This window comes from Spinacia oleracea, chromosome 3 (genome assembly GCF_020520425.1).
Source record: "Spinacia oleracea cultivar Varoflay chromosome 3, BTI_SOV_V1, whole genome shotgun sequence".
NCBI classification, from domain to species: Eukaryota; Viridiplantae; Streptophyta; class Magnoliopsida; order Caryophyllales; family Amaranthaceae; genus Spinacia; species Spinacia oleracea.
In genome coordinates this window covers 127,772,580-127,790,878 of record NC_079489.1, presented here as the reverse complement: position 1 = coordinate 127,790,878, position 18,299 = coordinate 127,772,580, and the positions used below count along the sequence as shown (strand labels likewise).

General features: G+C 35.4%; 1 protein-coding gene across 1 annotated transcript; it reads left to right on the top strand.

Moving 5' to 3' along the window:
* Nucleotides 1-9,310: 9,310 nt before the first annotated feature.
* Nucleotides 9,311-14,591, top strand: LOC110802604 (protein PIN-LIKES 1-like). The gene is made up of 10 exons (XM_022008047.2): nt 9,311-9,651; nt 11,158-11,237; nt 11,355-11,479; nt 11,580-11,701; nt 11,802-11,960; nt 13,305-13,418; nt 13,526-13,626; nt 13,716-13,768; nt 13,853-14,038; nt 14,143-14,591. Exons 1-10 carry the CDS (start codon nt 9,517-9,519, stop codon nt 14,265-14,267), a joined length of 1,200 nt encoding a protein of 399 aa, XP_021863739.1. The 5' UTR covers nt 9,311-9,516; the 3' UTR covers nt 14,268-14,591.
* Nucleotides 14,592-18,299: the final 3,708 nt, after the last annotated feature.

Here is an 18,299-nt window from a genome sequence, read left to right as displayed (position 1 = left end):
TCCACTAACAAACAAAAGTTGTTATAACAACTTTTCCCGCCAAAAACAGAAATTACAATTATTGATTAAAATTGCTTAAAATGAAATCCTAGAATAGAATCCCATATCATACAATATAATAAACACGCGGAAATGTTTCACAAATAAACCTCCGACGCTACCTTGGATCCCCGTACAGCCGTACTCAAGTCTCATTTTATTTTGAAGAGTGAAAGGTAAGAGAACAAAGTTACGTTGATGAGTGCGTGTGAAAACCAAGTCAAAAATAAAAGTAACAGAGAAAAAAGGACAGGACAACTGGACAAGTAAGCCGAGACACCTTAATTTAATTTTATTTTTTTGATGTAATTACTAGTTTAAGATTATATTCTACGCGCCTTATTTTTGTACTACTACTCCGTACTATCTACTACTATTGTATTCGCTCAATCCCTGAATACTTGTACCGATTTTGAAAGTGCAGAGTTTAACATACTTGAATTGTCTTATTGATTTAATGGGTGCTAGTTGATAGTGAAATATTTTTTTAATATAGTTAGTGGGAGATGTGTAATGGTGGGGAGTGGTGAGTGTGGGATGTGAATTTTTAAATGATTTTTTGTAGGGAGTAGAGGTGTACCGGAAAAAATAAATAATAAAAAAAATATCTCACTATCAATTAACTATCATCTAATTAAATAATAAGTCAATTACATTGCATTAAACTTTGTACCGGTCAAACCGGTTCGAGTATTCAGGGACTGAGGGAGTATAAATTAACACATGTAATTTGAACTTGTGACTTATCATATACTTCCTCCGTTCATAAATACTCGCAACGTTTGTTTTTTTACACTATTCACATATTCCACTTTGACTATTGTTGGTGATTTATATGTCAGATAAAACATAGTCATGTTGGATTTTGTTAGATTCGCCTCAATACGAATTTTCAAAAGATCAACTTTTTATAATTTTTGGTTGAAGAGAATTTAAGATAGACAAATTTGCCAAAAAAGACCTTTAATAACCCAAATTTGCGAGAAATGACCTTTTATAAAAAAAAATTGTTAAGGCACACCTTAATGTAAAAACTTTTGTGAAGACACACCTTAATGTAATTTTTTTTTTGAAGACACACCTTAATGTAAATTTTTTTGTGAAAAACAAACAAATTGTAGTTCCGATATTGACTTGTCCGTTAAGTTTGCTAATATCACCCCATTTGTTGCTGATGTTGTTGTCTTCTACCCCCATGGTCTAATCTCTCATCGTCCGAAAACACTCGATTCGCAAACTCCCAACATCGCCCCCCACTCCCTATCCTCTTACTGCAGGAATCCCATACATCTCCTTTTCCCCACTTTATTTTATTACCCTGTCCTCCATAACCAATCATTTCTCTCTCCTTCAAATTACTACTACTCGCACCAATATTGCCATCATTATTTTTATTATTCAACCCCAAATTTATTAGAAAGCCGGTATTTGAGCGTAAAATGGTGGCCGTTGAGGACGATTTTGGAGAGGCGGACGGTGAGTTTAGGAAGGGTGGAGGTACGGTCGACAACCACCATACGAGTGTCACCTACGACATAACAGAGAGACTTGTCGTAAGGGCGAGGGACTATGTGGCAGAGATTAAGGCACATGTGCACAACACGTGCAAGTCAATGCCGGAAAATATCATTTGTTTGTCTTTTGCAAAAAAATTTACATTAATGTGTGTTTTCACAAAATATTTATAAAAGGTCATTTCTCGCAAAATTTGGATTATAAAAGATCATTTTTGGCAAATTTGACTTTAAAATATTAACCATCAAAATTATGCATTGACATACGTAAAAGTGACTAACCTTACAAGTATTTTTAAATAGAGGAAACTTTCAGGTTTAACTTCTAGATCAATACCTAATTGGTAGCCCAACTGATAATTAAAATTTTATTTTTCTTTTTTTCCCGACTAGTTTCTTATCAGAATGTTTCTTTACTTTTTCAAAGTTTTTGTTTTTGTTTTTGTTTTTAGGCGTTTGACAAGGGAATAACAGTGCAAACCTGTTCTTCCATTTTGACAATATCATTCTCTCTTCATTTTTTAATATTTTTTTCAAGGACAATAAATCACAATCTCTATTCAACTTAACATGTCCTGCCCCTTTATGTTAAGCGAAGGGTACGTCCTCATCTACACTCTTTCTAATCCCCAGGAAGCTAATTACTTAAAAGTGATCTTGTGGAATTATATGCCCTGTTCTTTTGATTAATTAATAATTAGTATAATTCCTTGCATTAAGATATTATTATTGATAAAAATATATACGAATTGATAGTCTCTTTTCAAGTACTTGTCAATAGACCTGGTTATCGGGCGGAGCGGGTCAGGGTCGGTGCGGGTCAAAAGAGGGTCGGGTATTGAAAGAGTCATTTTTAGCGGGTCGATAATGGGCGGGTCAAAAGCGGGTCGCGGGTCAATAGCGGGTCATTAGTGGGCGGGTCAATAAACGAGCAATGAAAAATGAAAAACAAAATAGCCATATACAAGTACAAGTAAATACGAAGCTATACACGTAATTTTTTGTATCAATACTATTTTAATTTTCAAAATAATTGTAGTATAAGTTTGACCCTATAATGACCCTGTCCAATAAAGGCCCTGTCCAATAAGAGCCCTGCCCAATAAAAACCCTATTAACTTGACCCTAACCCAATATCCATTGGACTACCCTGTCCAATAACCAGGTCTACTTGTCAACTTTACAATCATGTTTAGAGGTAAAACAGATACTTGTGAGTATGTAACTAACATCCCAAAGAGGAAAAGGAAAGTGAAAGTGAAAACCACAAAAATAATGAAGTTATTTTTGTCGATTGAGGTATGTTGACTCACATACTCTGTCGGATAGAGATGTCAATGGATACTGGGTAGGGTATGGGTAGGGTATAATGTCCGAATTGAGTCATTCGCCTATTTTTTCTATAACTTTTTCGGCTTATTTTTTACAAAAAGTTGTATGAACCGCCAAAAAGAAATACAAGACTAACAATTAATTTAACGTTTTAAAACAAAGGGCTAACAATTAACCGAATAATAGCTCCACAAATCATCCTTTTTTTGAAGGGAGTAGAAAAATTATCATTAATAAATCGCCATACGACATCTACAACAATAATTAGCCCTAAACAACATACTTCCTATAATCTAAAACATCGATATGAAAATTTTCAACCAATTTACTAGTATCCACGCTTCGGAACTGTTTTTTTTTTATATGGTAGTATTCCAACCATAACCGTCTTTCGATGACTCAACATCTTTAATGCCTGGTGTTAGCAATTGAAATCCGATCTTCTTCTTACTTTTCTAGATCTTCAACCATTAATATTTTCCCTCATACACACACACCTACGAAATAACCTAAGATGAAAAATTTCCCGAGGGAAAAGAAAACCCTGTTTTTCAAGGGAGAAAATGTCCTCACACAAGGAGGCCACATTATTATAACCTAAAATCAAACATAATTAAAGGATAAACCAAAGAAAGAACAAAGATTAGGGCTTTCCGCCAATAAAAACCGATGAAAGCCCCTTCAATATTCGCAAAAGGAGGCTAGGGTTTGACGGGGAGAGAGAGAGGGGGAGTCCACAAATCATCCTTGTCTTCCCTTAGAATTCTATTTTGTAGTCATCCTCCATATCATCATGGGCCCGGATCTAAACCATCCATTTTAAAATCAATGACTCATATTAATGTAAAGGGAAAATCAGGATGTGGATATTGATGAGTAAAAATAGGGGGAATTTCGGAAAGATAATATATGAGCCATTGATTTTTCATTCAATGGTTGATATTGTTCAAACTCTACCGTATAGAGTTATTTTAGAACTATAGAGGATCCAAAACCTATCATCATAGTGTTAGAACTTAAGGTTAGCCAAAAAACCGAAACAAAAAGGGAGTACTATACGCAACCTGATTTTATTTGGCGCAATACGCAACCTGATTTTACTTGACGCAACCCTTTTTACTTTTATTTTTTTTCATTCTAAAAAAACCCTAACTCTCACTTTTATTATTTTCTCTCTACCTTTGTTGATATTATTGTGGTTCAAATACATTTGATTTTTTTTATTAGGGTCACGTGTATATAATCAAATTAGAATACATATTTTAATTGCAATGTACGATATTTTTGACTTTGAAGACCTTGGAATTGTGATAATTTTCGTGTTTTCCTAGTTTTTTTTAGCCTTTTCATGTAATTGGTATGGAATAAATACTTTTATTTTGTACAGATTGAACATAATATAATTAACTATTTCTTACATATTGAACAAAATATAATTAACTATTTCATACAGATTAAACATAACAGAACTAAGTATTCCGCATAAATTGAACAAAATGATGGTACTAGATCTTTCAATTGTTTATAATGAAAGAGTTGCTGACTGGTCATGTAATGGCTGTTTGTTATACATTAGTGGTGATGATAGAACTTATTTCTGTTATGTTCAATTTTGAACGAATTTATGTTTTGTTCAATTTGTACAAAATAGAAGTGTCAATTTCATACAAGTTGTATGAAAAGACTAGAAAAAAACGAAAATTACCTCAATTCCAAGTCAAAAATATCGTCCATTGCAATTTAAATATTTATTCTAATTTGATTAGATAAACATGAAACTAAAAAAAATCAAATTTATTTGAACCAAAATAATATCAAAAAAGGTTGAGAGAAAATAATAAAAGTGAGAGTAGAGTTTTTTTTAGAAAAAAAAAATGAAAGTAAAAAGGGTTGCGTCAAATAAAATCAGGCTGCGTTTAGCAACCGTGAAACAAAATGTGGTTGACTGCTGGAGGTTAATTGCTAGGCTTATATAGGGATTTGTTTAGTTTTTGAATTTTTTTAAAAGATAAATATCAGCGGGTCTAATTTAGGATTTAGAGTTAAGCTAATGTTTGGGGTCTTACCTTTTGAGTTTTTCACCCTTTGGGACCTTCACCTTTTTTTTCACCCTTTAGGACATCAACTTCATTTTCCAGCAAGTTAACTCACCTTTAACTCTCACCTTTAACCACATCATAAATAAAATAAAATAAAAACAATTTCAAGCATTTAATAAAATCTAATAGTTTACATTGAATTAATACTTCATAAATTTGTACTTTGTATTTATTTCGGAAGTATTAGATTTTTAACATATACTACATATAAAATATTATTATAATTAATAAAAAAGGGAGGAAATATCTAATATCATAATTTGTAAATTACAATATATAACTTATTTCTGAAAAATATGTATATTTTCTATAGGAATTTTTAAAAGAAGTACATTCACATAATTCTTATACGCCGTATGAATTTTTTTATTATTATAAAAAGAACATTTGTAATCTATTTTTCTCTTTTCTGTCATGTTTTTCCATTTGCACCAAAAAAAATTAGTGAATTGAAGCAGAACAACTTATAGTTGATACTAATAGCAGCTTCTCTTTGATTTATAAGTGATGACATAAGAAGAATGCCCATCCACCTGTTGGTATGGAAGTTAGGACTAAGAATTGATAAATAACTCGAGACTTTTCATACAAATGTCAATACGTCATTACCAAAAAGCAAGGCTAACTTAATCTGATACAAAAAACTTGTTAATATAATATATATCCATGGATGACCAAGTGAATAATTACCGTATTGTTGATGTAAAGCCACGTAAGTTGATACAGTAGTACACTCTATGTAAAGCCACAAATTTTATCCAATGTATACATTGTTTGGTATAGGAATGTAGATCCAACAACAATTAAGTAGTATAGCAATATTCAAAATACAGAGTACACAAAAAAATATTATTAGAATTTTAGCAAATAATATTACTCCATTAATTAAAAATAAATAGTTACACTAAAATATATTACGAAGTGTTACATTATATTTTCTAATTGAATTTTTAATGTACATCATAAAAGAAAATATTTAATTCACCATTTTGTTGTGACACGTGTTCAATAATTAATTGGCTTATTGTTTATTGCACCGCAAATAATATGTTGACACGTGTAAGGGGACTAAACTTTTAACCATGGGGACTAATCTTTTAACCATGGGGACTAAACTTTCAAATTATTATTTAATTTTGGCCGGAATATACTTTACGGGTCCTTAACGGTGGAAAAAAAGGTTCGGGTCCTTAACGGCGAAAAATTGCAAAGGTGAGACCCCTTTCTTTATCTTAACTCTTAGGATTTAGGTCTTAAGGGTCATGGGTAGGGTACGTCTTGGCGTCTTGCTAGGGGTTGGGTCCAAAGACATTGTACGTACCCTTATCCTATCTTACCCTATTCGATACCTTAAAGGCTCATACTCTATCCGTACTCGTGAGGTCTAAAAAAAAGACATACGTAGTATATCCTAATTTTAAAGTATATAGGATCCGACAAGGTATGATCGTCTGGGTATAGTCCTAGACACGTTGTCATTCACTACAAGAAATTGATTAATTACCAACCGCTAAAATTGGTTGGTAAAACGCGAAAAACGGTTGGTAAAAGATTTTGCGACCGCCAGCGGTCGCAAAAAAGCGGTCAGTTTTCACCTGGACGGTAATTTAGGAAACTCCAACTGGAAGGCGGTCGCTAAAATTTACCGACAGAATTAGCGACCGCCACCTAAGCAGTCACTAAATTAGTGACCGCCAAAGCAGTCACTAAATTAGTGACCGCCAAAGCAGTCACTAAATTAGTGACCGCTAATGCAGTCGCTAAATTAGCGACCGCCTTGACGGTCACTAAATTAGCGACCGCTTTGGCGGTCACTAAATTAGTGACTACCTTTGTAGCGGTCACTAAATTAGTGACTGCCTTTGTAGCGGTCACTAAATTAGTGACTGCCTGTATGTTGGATGCTCTTTGCAAAACTCAATGAACTCTCCAACCCCCTTGAGAAAGTCGGGCTTAAGATTGCGCCCGTCGAGTCTATCATACATCCAACTACGCTCTCTTCTTTTCATGATACCAAATTCTACACATCTCACAAAAAACATGTTACTAACCAATCTCTACACATCTCACACTAATCATGTTACTAAACCTACTATATAGTCTAACTACCGCTCGAAGTTTTCTAAATACACAATCAAATAATTGATTTTATTAATTATATAAAAATCAATACTTATTAATGATATAAAGTTAAATAATTTATTAATGATATAAAGATCAATAATTTATTCAAACGCACTTATAAATTATATAAAGTTCAATAATTTACTTATAATTTATATAAAGATCAATAATTACTTAAACACAAGCCAATAAGGATAAAAATCAAATATAAATAATAAAATGCATTTACAATAAACATTATATAAGTTTTGATATGATTCCTCATTATTAGTTTATGTGTTGAACCTTCTTACCTACTCAAAAGAAAATTAAGGTTGAAAGTGAAACTAATACTACACTAATTCAATTGAAGTTAAAAATGAAGAATAGTTGGATGAGTTATTAATTAGTGATCGATCTGCTGATCAACAACTACATTTCCAGTCATATTGCAGAGACTATGCTTAATTTGTGATGGATATAAGTGAATGATAACTGTGCTCGCTAAGTTCTGTCATTTATTATGTGAGTTGTGAGTGACTCGGATGGTCCATTATAATTGTCTGTATCTCAACTACTTGACACCATTACAGCTAGGAATCACTCACATACTCCTAAAATAATACTGTCATTAATTTTATTGGAGCACTTTCTTAATTACAATAACTAATCCCACAATTTACACCTTATTAGTATTCCACTAATCTCAACTCAAGTTCCACTAATCTCATTTAGTCATTTGAGTTGGGTCGAACTCTAAATAGAAGAAAACAAAAAATTGTTGCATTTTCAAAAGAATTATCGTCAAGGTAAAAATAACATGAACCAGACTAAGATAATCAAAAGAGCAATCCACTGTTTCGATGAATATTCAACCCGAAAATCGCAATAGACATCAAAATGCTATCTTGCAATAGACCAAGCAATTAAACCCGAAAATCGCTCAATTTAATGAAAGATAGTCACCAAAATTAAATCTTGCAATAAACCAAACAAATTTACCTAGATTGGAGGATTATTTAGAAATGAAAAACTGTAATTCTTTCATTTAATACAAACAACAAAGTTAGGGTTTGAAAAATTGAAGCATTATGTTATGAAAAACTAAGAACAAACCTTACCTGGGGTGGGAAATGGGTCGACGGAATTCGGCTGAGTAATCGTCGACGGAATCCGGTCCGGCGGGTGGAGTTCTGCGCGGGTGGGCGGTGTGTATTATAAAGCTTCGTGGGCTGCGACGTAGTTCGGCTGGGTGGCGGCGACGGGCAGGGTGGCGTGCTCGGCTGGGTGGCGGCGACGGGCAGGGTGGCGTGCTCGGCTGGGTGGCGGCGACGGGCAGGGTGGCGTGCTCGGTTGGGCTGCGACGTAAGGTTGAGAGCCCAACCAAATTTGTTTTTTGCTTTTTTCGAAATGTGAAAGATAGTTGGTCAGTAATTGAATAAGTTACTTTTTTATTTATTTATTTAGCAACCGCTTATTGGTCGGAGATATTAAATAAGCGGTTAGTAAAATTTAAAATTTATTTTGATAATAGTCGGATATTTACCGACTGCGCATTAGTCATAATAGGGGTAAAGCAGTCGCTAATATTTCGACCGTTTCGAAGGCGGTTGGTAAATTTTAAATTTACCAACCGCTTTTCAGTCGGTCGGTAAATTTAGCGACTGCTTCATTATCGGTTGATAAATTTATTTTTACTGACTCCTTTTTAGGCGGTCGGTAAAATCGGTTGGTAATCACGCGCTTTCTTGTAGTGATTCCTAGTGTTAGATATACTTACGTGTCCAAGTGGTGTAAACTTGGTTATTTTGTGAAGAATGCAAGTGAATGAGTAACGTATAGTTTGTTTAACAGGTCATTTTACATATTATAGATAGTAATATAATTGGTCAAGTTTTAAATACCAATGTACATTAACCTAACTAGCAAATTCTTGCAACGTGTAGTGTATGTGCATGAGTGCATCACCTTTCAAGATAACGAGAAAGGGGCAGTAATGTTTTCTAAAGATTGTACTTTCATTCGAATGGGAATATAATATCCTTTTTCTATAAGAAAAAAATTGTCAATGTCTATATTTTCAACTCATTTTATTGTAAAATATTAATTAGTAATAAGCGTGATTTAGTATTTTTTGTAGTTAAATTTGATAAAATGAGTAGCTAATTGAGATAGATAAACACAGGCAGGCCAGGGCAATGCTTTTAGAGATAATGAATAGACACCACATAAGCTTTGAACAAGCAAACATGAAGAAAATGTCCTACTTTACATTTAATTAAATCCTAATGAAATTCTATAAAATAGCACAAGTAATAGGATTAGCAATTATTCATTATCAGGTTGAATTTTGTAGCTGATTTCTTCAAGAAAAAATAAATTAAGAAAAACAAAAAAAAAGAAAAAAAGAAAAAAGTTGTCGGTGAAGAATGGGATTCGTAGCTTTGTTCATGGTGGCTCTAATGCCGGTGTTGAAGACGTTGCTGTTAACAGCAGTTGGTCTAGTTCTTGCTGTGGATCGCATCAATCTATTGGGTCCAACTGCAAGACATAATTTGAACAATGTAAGTACATTTACACATACATGATTTCAGAAAAAGATTTTTTTGGGTTCACCTTAGGGCTAATCCGAATTCGGGACTAGTTCTGGGTGAATAGGTTCCGATCCCCTCCCAATTATTGTTGCGGGGTATCGAACACGAGTTCTCCCTACCAAGTTCACCCCTAATCACCACTGAACCAACATGCAATTGGTATGATTTCACAAAAAGATGCATATTGATTATAAGACCGGAGGGTTTATAACATCAAGATTTATTTATGTTTTCTCATGTTCGTTGGGCCTATTATAGATAAATAATCTCATGTTTATGACTTGGACCGTCCCTGTTTTGTTCTTTGTATGTGCGCGGGTTCATAACTAGTTATAAAGCGTAATGATCCATGTGACATGTAATATTACGTCTTGAATATTACTTTCTTACAAAAGGAATTGAAGTATATATATAGCATGTTGGTTCAGTGGTGATTGAGGCTGAACTTGGTAAAGAGGATTGCGTGTTCGATCCCCAACAACAACAATTGAGAGGGGCCTGAAACGTATCCACCCAAAACTCGCCCGAATCCAAATTAGCTCTAAGGGTAAATCGGATGGTAACACCAGTGTTTTTTTTTGTTTTAACTAACTTAGTTTACATCCGTCCGGGGTGTCATATTAATCTTGTGAGAATTTGCAAACAATTGAGTATTTGATTCTATGCGTGGGCCGGGTATGATAGGGTCACAAAGTCACAACTCACAAGTCACAACAAACTGCGTGTCTTAGGACTTGGCCCAAGGCAAGGCTAAGATTCAATGTGCAAAAATATACCAAGTATGATATATCACAAATTCAACCTTCCTTTCTGTAAAAAAAAATAAACATGGATTGTTTGATTATTGGTTTGAATAGATAACATGATTATCATGAATATTTGGCAAGATATTTCGGCCATCTCAAATGATAAGTTGTTAAAATTGTAAGTCTGTCTTAAATGATTAGACCGGTTTGGTTGAGATGTTACTTTGAGTATCATTTCAATTTAAGTTCCTAAATTTTTATGAAATCTACCTTTAATTTATTAAACTGTATTTATAAAAATTCAGCCCTTTAATCCATTAGTTCTACAAAATAATTCATCTAATCAACCCATTTAACTCATCCAATTGTAACACCTCATCAGTTTCATGAGCATATTGAATGCATCCGGGTGCACTGTACACCTTCTCACATTTTTTCATCACATGTGAGGAGAAAAATATATCAAGGATCACCAATGGATATAAAAATACCCTTGGGTGCACGGTGCACCAGGGTGCTTCTAATAATTTTCAATCAGTTTCAGCTATCACCTTTTCAATTTTCAACGTTGCCAAACAGAGTCTAAGTTGTGTTACTTGTATCTCTTCTCATATTATCTTAGCTTTGTGCTTTTCTACATGTTTCTGTAGCGTCATCTATGATGTTCATTTGTTTCACCTTACTGGGTACTGATATATAAGAGGAATTTTTGTATGATGATCGATAACAGATGGTGTTTTACGTATTCAGCCCCTGTCTTATGGGCGCCTATCTTGCAAAAACAGTAACATTTGATGTTATGATTAACATGTAAGTGGTTAGATACATTTGGTCTAATTGTTTCAAAATACTAATTAATTAATTAAGCAGCTTGCATAATACTACTATAAACTATCTTAATTAATTTATGATGTATAATGTACATAGGTGGTTCATGCCGGTAAACATCTTGATCACATTTGTTATCGGATCAGCACTTGGATGGATACTGGTCAAGATTACTAAAGCACCCATTAATCTGCAAGGCCTTGTTATTGGATGTTGTGCTGCAGGTAACTTAATATTAACACAAACTGAGTAATGGAGATTCTATTATGTCTAATAATGTTAATTAAACATGTTGATTATGGTTTATGCAAAATTAAACAACAGGAAACTTGGGGAACTTGCTTCTTATAGTCATCCCAGCGATATGTAATGAGCCAGATAATCCCTTTGGTGAATACTCAGTTTGCATGGGCGATGGAGCAGCTTATGTTTCTGTTTCCATGGCGGTATATATGACTTCCTCTCCTCTACTTTACCAGTAATGAAATATCTCCAATGGAGGCTGTTTTGTACATGATTGTAATGAAAATGTGCATGATTTTCCAGGTAGGAGCCATTTACATTTGGTCATATGTGTATGTTATCATGAAAATATCAGCAGAGAAGAGCAACCGCGTTGAGAGATTAGATACTCATCATTCTGTAGTCACTATAAGGTCTTCTGTTGCGACTTCAGACAGCAAAGAACCATTATTACTCTCCAAGGTAAAATGATGTTCATTGTATCTGAACTCTGAAGGCCAATATTACCCACTGATAGTCTTATTAATGTAAAGGATTTTTTGCCAAAAAGGACCTTTTATAAGCGTTTTTTTGCGAGAAAGGACCTTTTATGTCAAAATTGGTGAAATGGGACCTAAAATTAAATAATTTTTGTTGACTGGGACCTTTGCCCGGATTCTTGGAGTTGACCAAGTTTCCGGCATTGACTTTGACACGTGGCAACCGGAAAATGCCACGTGTCCTTATACTCATTTTAAAAAAAAAAAAAAAATATTTGTTCCCCAAATTTTCCCTTTTTTTTTGTGTACTCTTCCTGCAATATTACCTTCTCTTACCTTCCCCAAAATTTCCCTGCAATATTACCTTCTCTTAACATACACAAGTAATACATCCCCAGAATTTCTCACAATTCTCACATCATTGTTTTGCTCCATTAATGAATTGATTAATTAATTTACTCCTTTTTCTTGGAACTAAGCTTAATTTCCAACATTTGATTACACCCTCTAACTATGTTGTCGAAAATGGCCAATTTCAACCCAAAGCATACAACAACGGAAGAATGTGTGTACTTCCTCTGCTTCATTTTTCTTCACTTCCTCTGCTTCAACATCTTCTCAGCCCTCTCTTTCTCTCTCCCCATTTTTCCATTTTTGAACTAACAAGCCCAACTATTTTAGTCTAGAAATAAAACGGGTTTCCATTTTTAGTCTTAAAACGGTATGAGGCTGAAAGAGGGTAGTGTTGATGGATTGGAGGAAGAGGGCGGTGACTGGAGTTAGGGTTTCGAGGCGGTAAGGATGGTGGAAAAGTTTCAGATCTGAAAATTCCGGCTAAAATTGACCACCATATATAGGGTCGAAACTCAACCACTAGAGAAAGGAGGCAAAGGAGGAGAGAGAAAATTCGGTGTTGAAAAGAGAAGCATGAGGGCTCGTCGGTGGTGAATGGTGATGGTGGACGGGAAATATGAGGGGGTTGTGGGAAATCAACCATTTTTAAAGCGCTGATGTCAAAAAAAAAGGGGAATTTTGGGGAAAAAATAACTTTTTTTTTTAAATGAGTATATTGACACGTGGCCTTTTCCGGTTGCCACGTGTCAAAGTCAATACCGGAAACTTGGGTCAACTCCAAGAATCCGGGCAAAGGTCCCAGTCAACAAAAATTATTTAATTTTAGGTCCCATTTCACCAATTTTGACATAAAAGGTCCTTTCTCGCAAAAAAACGCTTATAAAAGGTCCTTTTTGACAAAAAATCCTAATGTAAATTCAGGATAGTAAAAATGTCATAATAATTAAATCTGTTTTGTGTTACTTTGTTACAGGTAGGAGGACCTGTGCCTATGTTGGAAAAGATCAAGAATGGTGCATTTGGTTTCGTCAGAAGAATCAGAAGTATTAACTTACAGATGTTATTCGCACCAACAACTATTGGATCTGTAATTTTCTAAATTTTTAGGCTCCGTTCTATTCACATTATTTTGTCTGAAATGAATTTATCTGAAAAGAAACTTACCTTGTTTGAAATAAAATTATTTGCACGTAGGTCATCGGATTTGTGGTTGGAGTAGTCCCTCTACTAAAGATGTTGTTGGTTGGTAACAGCGCTCCTCTTCGTATTATATTCAGTGCTTCTGAAATACTGGGGTATGAACTCTTGCTAACCAACTTGTCACATGAATTTTGAACAACTGTATACTATACTCACCTAATTTTGTAACATGATATTTGTATAGGGGAGCAACAGTTCCCTGTGTGACACTAATAGTTGGAGCAAACCTTCTAAGAGGTAATTATCTGATTTATAGTATAGTGTACCAAATTAACTTCGCTTTAATGGTACAAAATCATGACGATTTTGGGGTTGTTTCAGGGTTAAGAAGATCAGGAATGAGCGCGTTACTAATCATAGGGATAATAGTGGTCCGTTACATAGCATTGCCTTTGATTGGTATCGTCGTTGTTAGAGGTGCTCACCACTTTGGTTGGGTAGGATCAAACCCATTGTATCAGTTTGTTCTTATGCTTCAGTTTGCTCTACCACCAGCAATGTCTATTGGTATGTTTTTCATAACAACTTAAATTACACTCGTACTTTTCTGTCATAATTAAGACCCTGTTCTCTTCTACTTACTAAAATAACTAACACTGTGCACCAAACAGGTACAATAAGCCAACTCTTTGAGGCGGGTGAGGGTGAATGCTCGGTGGTTATGCTATGGACGTATGCTATGTCCGCGTTAGCCCTTACACTTTGGTCCACACTGTTTATGTGGCTGGTGTTATAGGGTTATGCATCTCTTGGCAATGGCATTGGTATAGAAATGAATCCTCATGTGCCACACAACAATGGAAATTGTTGCATGTGTTAGTGATATTTGAGTATAAAATTGTAATCAATGATCAGATTATGGAGCCTGTTAATTTCTGTTAGGATGGCTGAAGAGCAACATTATGTACGTGTGCCATCAAGAATAGGATACCCTATCTAAACCTTGTTATGGGTCCTTAATATGATGTAAGCTGAAACTGTTAATCTAGAACTCAGGACGATCCGAGTTCAAATTTGTTATGGTAAATGATAAGACTGTTCATTTTTTTTTTTTGTTAAATTCTAAGTTGCTAATGTTTTATACGGAGTAGTACTCCTTCCTTCCCTAAATGTTTTCTCCATTGCTTTCTTTTGGATAAAAAGTTTGACCATAAATTCTCACTAGCATATAAAAATATTATAGTAATGGGGGATCTTGGTAGACTCGGCTTAATGACTAATTTAAGAATATCAACCACTACAAGAAAAGGTTCTTTTTATGACGGAAAATCCCGCATTGACCCGTCATAAAAGACCAATTATATCGGGATTGCCCGTCACCAACTCGTCATGAAAGGGGACCGTTGTAATTGACTACCTCGTCATGACCCCGTCACAAAAGCTTATTGTGACTGTTCGTCGCAAAAGCCTATTATGACAGGGAAAAATCCCGTCGGAAAAAGGCAAACACGACAGGCTAACCTCCCGTCGCGAAAAGCCAATTATGATAGACTAACTCCCCATCGCAAAAGACCACAACAATGATTCTTATATGCACCTGTTTGTTTATCATGCACCTGCTAGTTATTGAATCAATAGCAATGATTCCTACACACATAGTAATACCATCAACAGATCATATAAATACCATCAAGTTCATTTTCAGTTTTATAAAATCCAAATCTACAGGCTACATCAGTGTCATGCAAATACCTTGAAATTAAAGTCGAGCATTCATAAGCAGCAAAAGCTTTTGCTATCGACCCTTCTAGACAAGCTCTATTAGGAACAAACTGTAACACCCTAATAATTCCTTGCTTTTATAAAACCATTTTCCAACTTAAAATAAAGGAATTACTAAAGTATTACCGCCACTGTGATAACGGTTAAGGCTATTACCAGAATTACGCAGCAGAATTTAATGTTAACTAACTTTCAAACCATTATAAATAATATTTATTGAGGCCTTCTACAAGTTGGAACCATAACGGCCCAAAATCAAAGTATTAAAAATCCATAAACTCCAAAACATAATTAAAGTATAATTTGAAATAGTTTCAAAGCACAAAAGAATGCAACTCTCTCAACCATCGCAAGCTACATGATTTCGATCGTACTTTGATCTACCAACCTGCTAAATTAATCTACTCCCCAACAATGCAAGTGCGAATGGTGGATCATCATAGGGTCATTAAGGCGAAGGCCATGACCAAAAGACACAAAGCACGTAGTCAGCAAAAGCTGAGTACTTACAAGGCTAGAGTGAAATAAAACTATAGACATGCATCACTCGCTAAAGTACTAATCAACATGCAAAAGCCATTTAATAAATAACAAACGAATCATGAATACAAGACTCAGCTCGACTCTTGACTCGACTCTTGACTCACAATTTAATTAGAATAAGCTTCGAACGGGCCAAAAGAATATTCCATAAAGGAAGGGTGTTGGGAGCCCACCAAACACCAAATAATAAATAATAATATCGGACCATACCGAGTGTCGGGCCATACCGACGGAATTCCAGCGCATAATTTAAATGAAACAACGTCTTGTATCATTAGTAGGAGATCAAGCTTTCTGGCAAGTCTCCCCCCCATTTGAACACTCAAGGTATATACGTTCCAAGAGTTTTGAAGCTTGTTCTGGTTGCACTTTACGTTTATTAATATTTTATTAAGGCGAACTCGAGACTCAAACAAACATACATTTAATAAACAACAACCAAAACAGTCTCATTTTAATCCTTTAGGAATTGTGATCAATAAATCCAGACGTAGTGAAATTACTACCAAGTTCCTTCTCACAAAAAGGTGAGATTCCACATCATGCCTATTAACATGAGGGTTGTGCCCTTGCACGACAAATCCTAATTCATTTCATACAAAATATTCCCAACCGAACCCTACATGTGCGGTGGCTTACGTGAGCGAACCCTTCACATGTGGTAAAATAAATAGTGCAACGAGGCACGAATAATTGGCTCAAAAGTATGCTAGACATCCCGTACAATAGCATACAAATAAATAATCCATCCCTTGCATGTGAAACAAACCATACATGCATAAATATTGAACAACATGATTGACAATGAAATCCATACTCACAATAGTCCCAACATGCTTGTTCAACCAAAGAATCAATAATTCCAATAATAAATATCCACATGATCGTTCACCAAACCAAATATGAATTCACCAAGTTCACATAATATAATTCACATCAATAACAATCATGTAATGTCCCTTGACAAATAATGTGGTCGCCCTAGACTTGTACGTACCTGGAATACCTAAGTACGGGGACCACTGTGCGAATCACAACTTACTAGAAATTAACTCCAATCCGGCCTATAGCACGGTACAATCACAAATTGAATGTGATTGGGCGAAAAAGAATTAACGGAACACAAACAAACACACAACACACACAAAGGGTGTGTTGCGTGTGCGGACAACGAACAAGCAAGCAACATGGGTGGTGAGGGCTCGGCGCAGCAGGCACGAGAGGAAGGAGAGAGGCGAGTGTGCGAGTGTGTGTGGGCGAGGGCACCTGTAGACACCTACTTTTGTCCCCGTTCCCGCAAGGGAAAGGTTCGATGATGAAAGCATAAAAACTCCACTTGACAACGCATCTCCTATAAAATAAACGAATCTCGATTCCCCATTTCATTTCACCCGAAACCTGCTATTTATGGAAACCTGCTAAAAATAGTAACTACCGTAAAAGGTAGCTTCTAAAAGTGGCAAATCATAAAAGATAGAAACCTGTCAGAATTAGGCGTTGCACTCCAACATAAATCCTAAATGAGATAGAAAACCGCAAGAATCCTATTCCTAATAGGATTCGGAAATAGGAGTTACGTATTAATTAAAATCCTAACGAACCTAGAGTTCGTACGTAACGGGCCCAGACGCATTCCGTCATAAAATTGATACGCGCTAAAAGACTCGAATTATTCTCAAACTCTACGGATTTTAGGAATCCGAATCTGACTAAACAAAACTGCCCAGACCCTATTTTCAACGCCTGGCTCTGGGCGCCGAAATCTTCGGCGCCCAGGCCTGGGCGCTGAAAATACCTGGGTACGTCTCTTTTCCTAATTCTTTATGGATTAGAACTCTGCAATTCTATCTTTCCACGAACTCTTCCCTATAAATAGGCCCCTAGTTTCGACGTGAAACAACACACAACAACACATAATTATATTCTGAGTATTGACTCCAACCCTTAGCCTAAGCCTCTCGCTGCGAAACTGTTCACGCGTTCTGTCGCAATCGATCCATAAATCGAACAGAACGTATCCTGTCCCATAATTGAGATTAGTTAAATAAAAAAGGAGAAATAGCAAAGTCAAAGTGGTTAGTTTTCTGAGAACCGTGACGCACCTCTCAAGGGTGCGTCGTAATGTGTCCCTTTTCGATGATTTAACTGCTTTCCTCGCCCTTTTTATGAACTGTTAAACTAACCTAATTTGATTGTTCTATCACGCTTAACAAATATAATATTTTTGGGAAATCGGATTATCATGCTAGGTCCCTTAATACTATTTAAATCAGATAATCACGATCGATCTAGTATTATATGTTGCATATTGCTAAAACCAACTCAGATTAGTTTAATAGTTAACACATGTCCCTTCAATTATTTATGCTGAGCTAGTAAGGATATCCTGCCTCTGGAGTTATCGACGAGCGAAGTACTCCTCTCGGTAGTTACAGTCCCCCGAACCTTCAATCTCTACCTTGCGGGTGTATGTTGAGAGATCCCCACACCAGGGATCACAAGG

Bases quoted from the DNA above. Each gene is read 5' to 3' on its own strand.
- LOC110802604 (XM_022008047.2), top strand. From the start codon at position 9,517: ATGGGATTCGTAGCTTTGTTCATGGTGGCTCTAATGCCGGTGTTGAAG. The intron at 13,419-13,525 runs GTAATTTTCTAA...ATTTGCACGTAG, and splicing joins CACCAACAACTATTGGATCT to GTCATCGGATTTGTGGTTGG. The intron at 13,769-13,852 runs GTAATTATCTGA...GGGTTGTTTCAG, and splicing joins TGGAGCAAACCTTCTAAGAG to GGTTAAGAAGATCAGGAATG.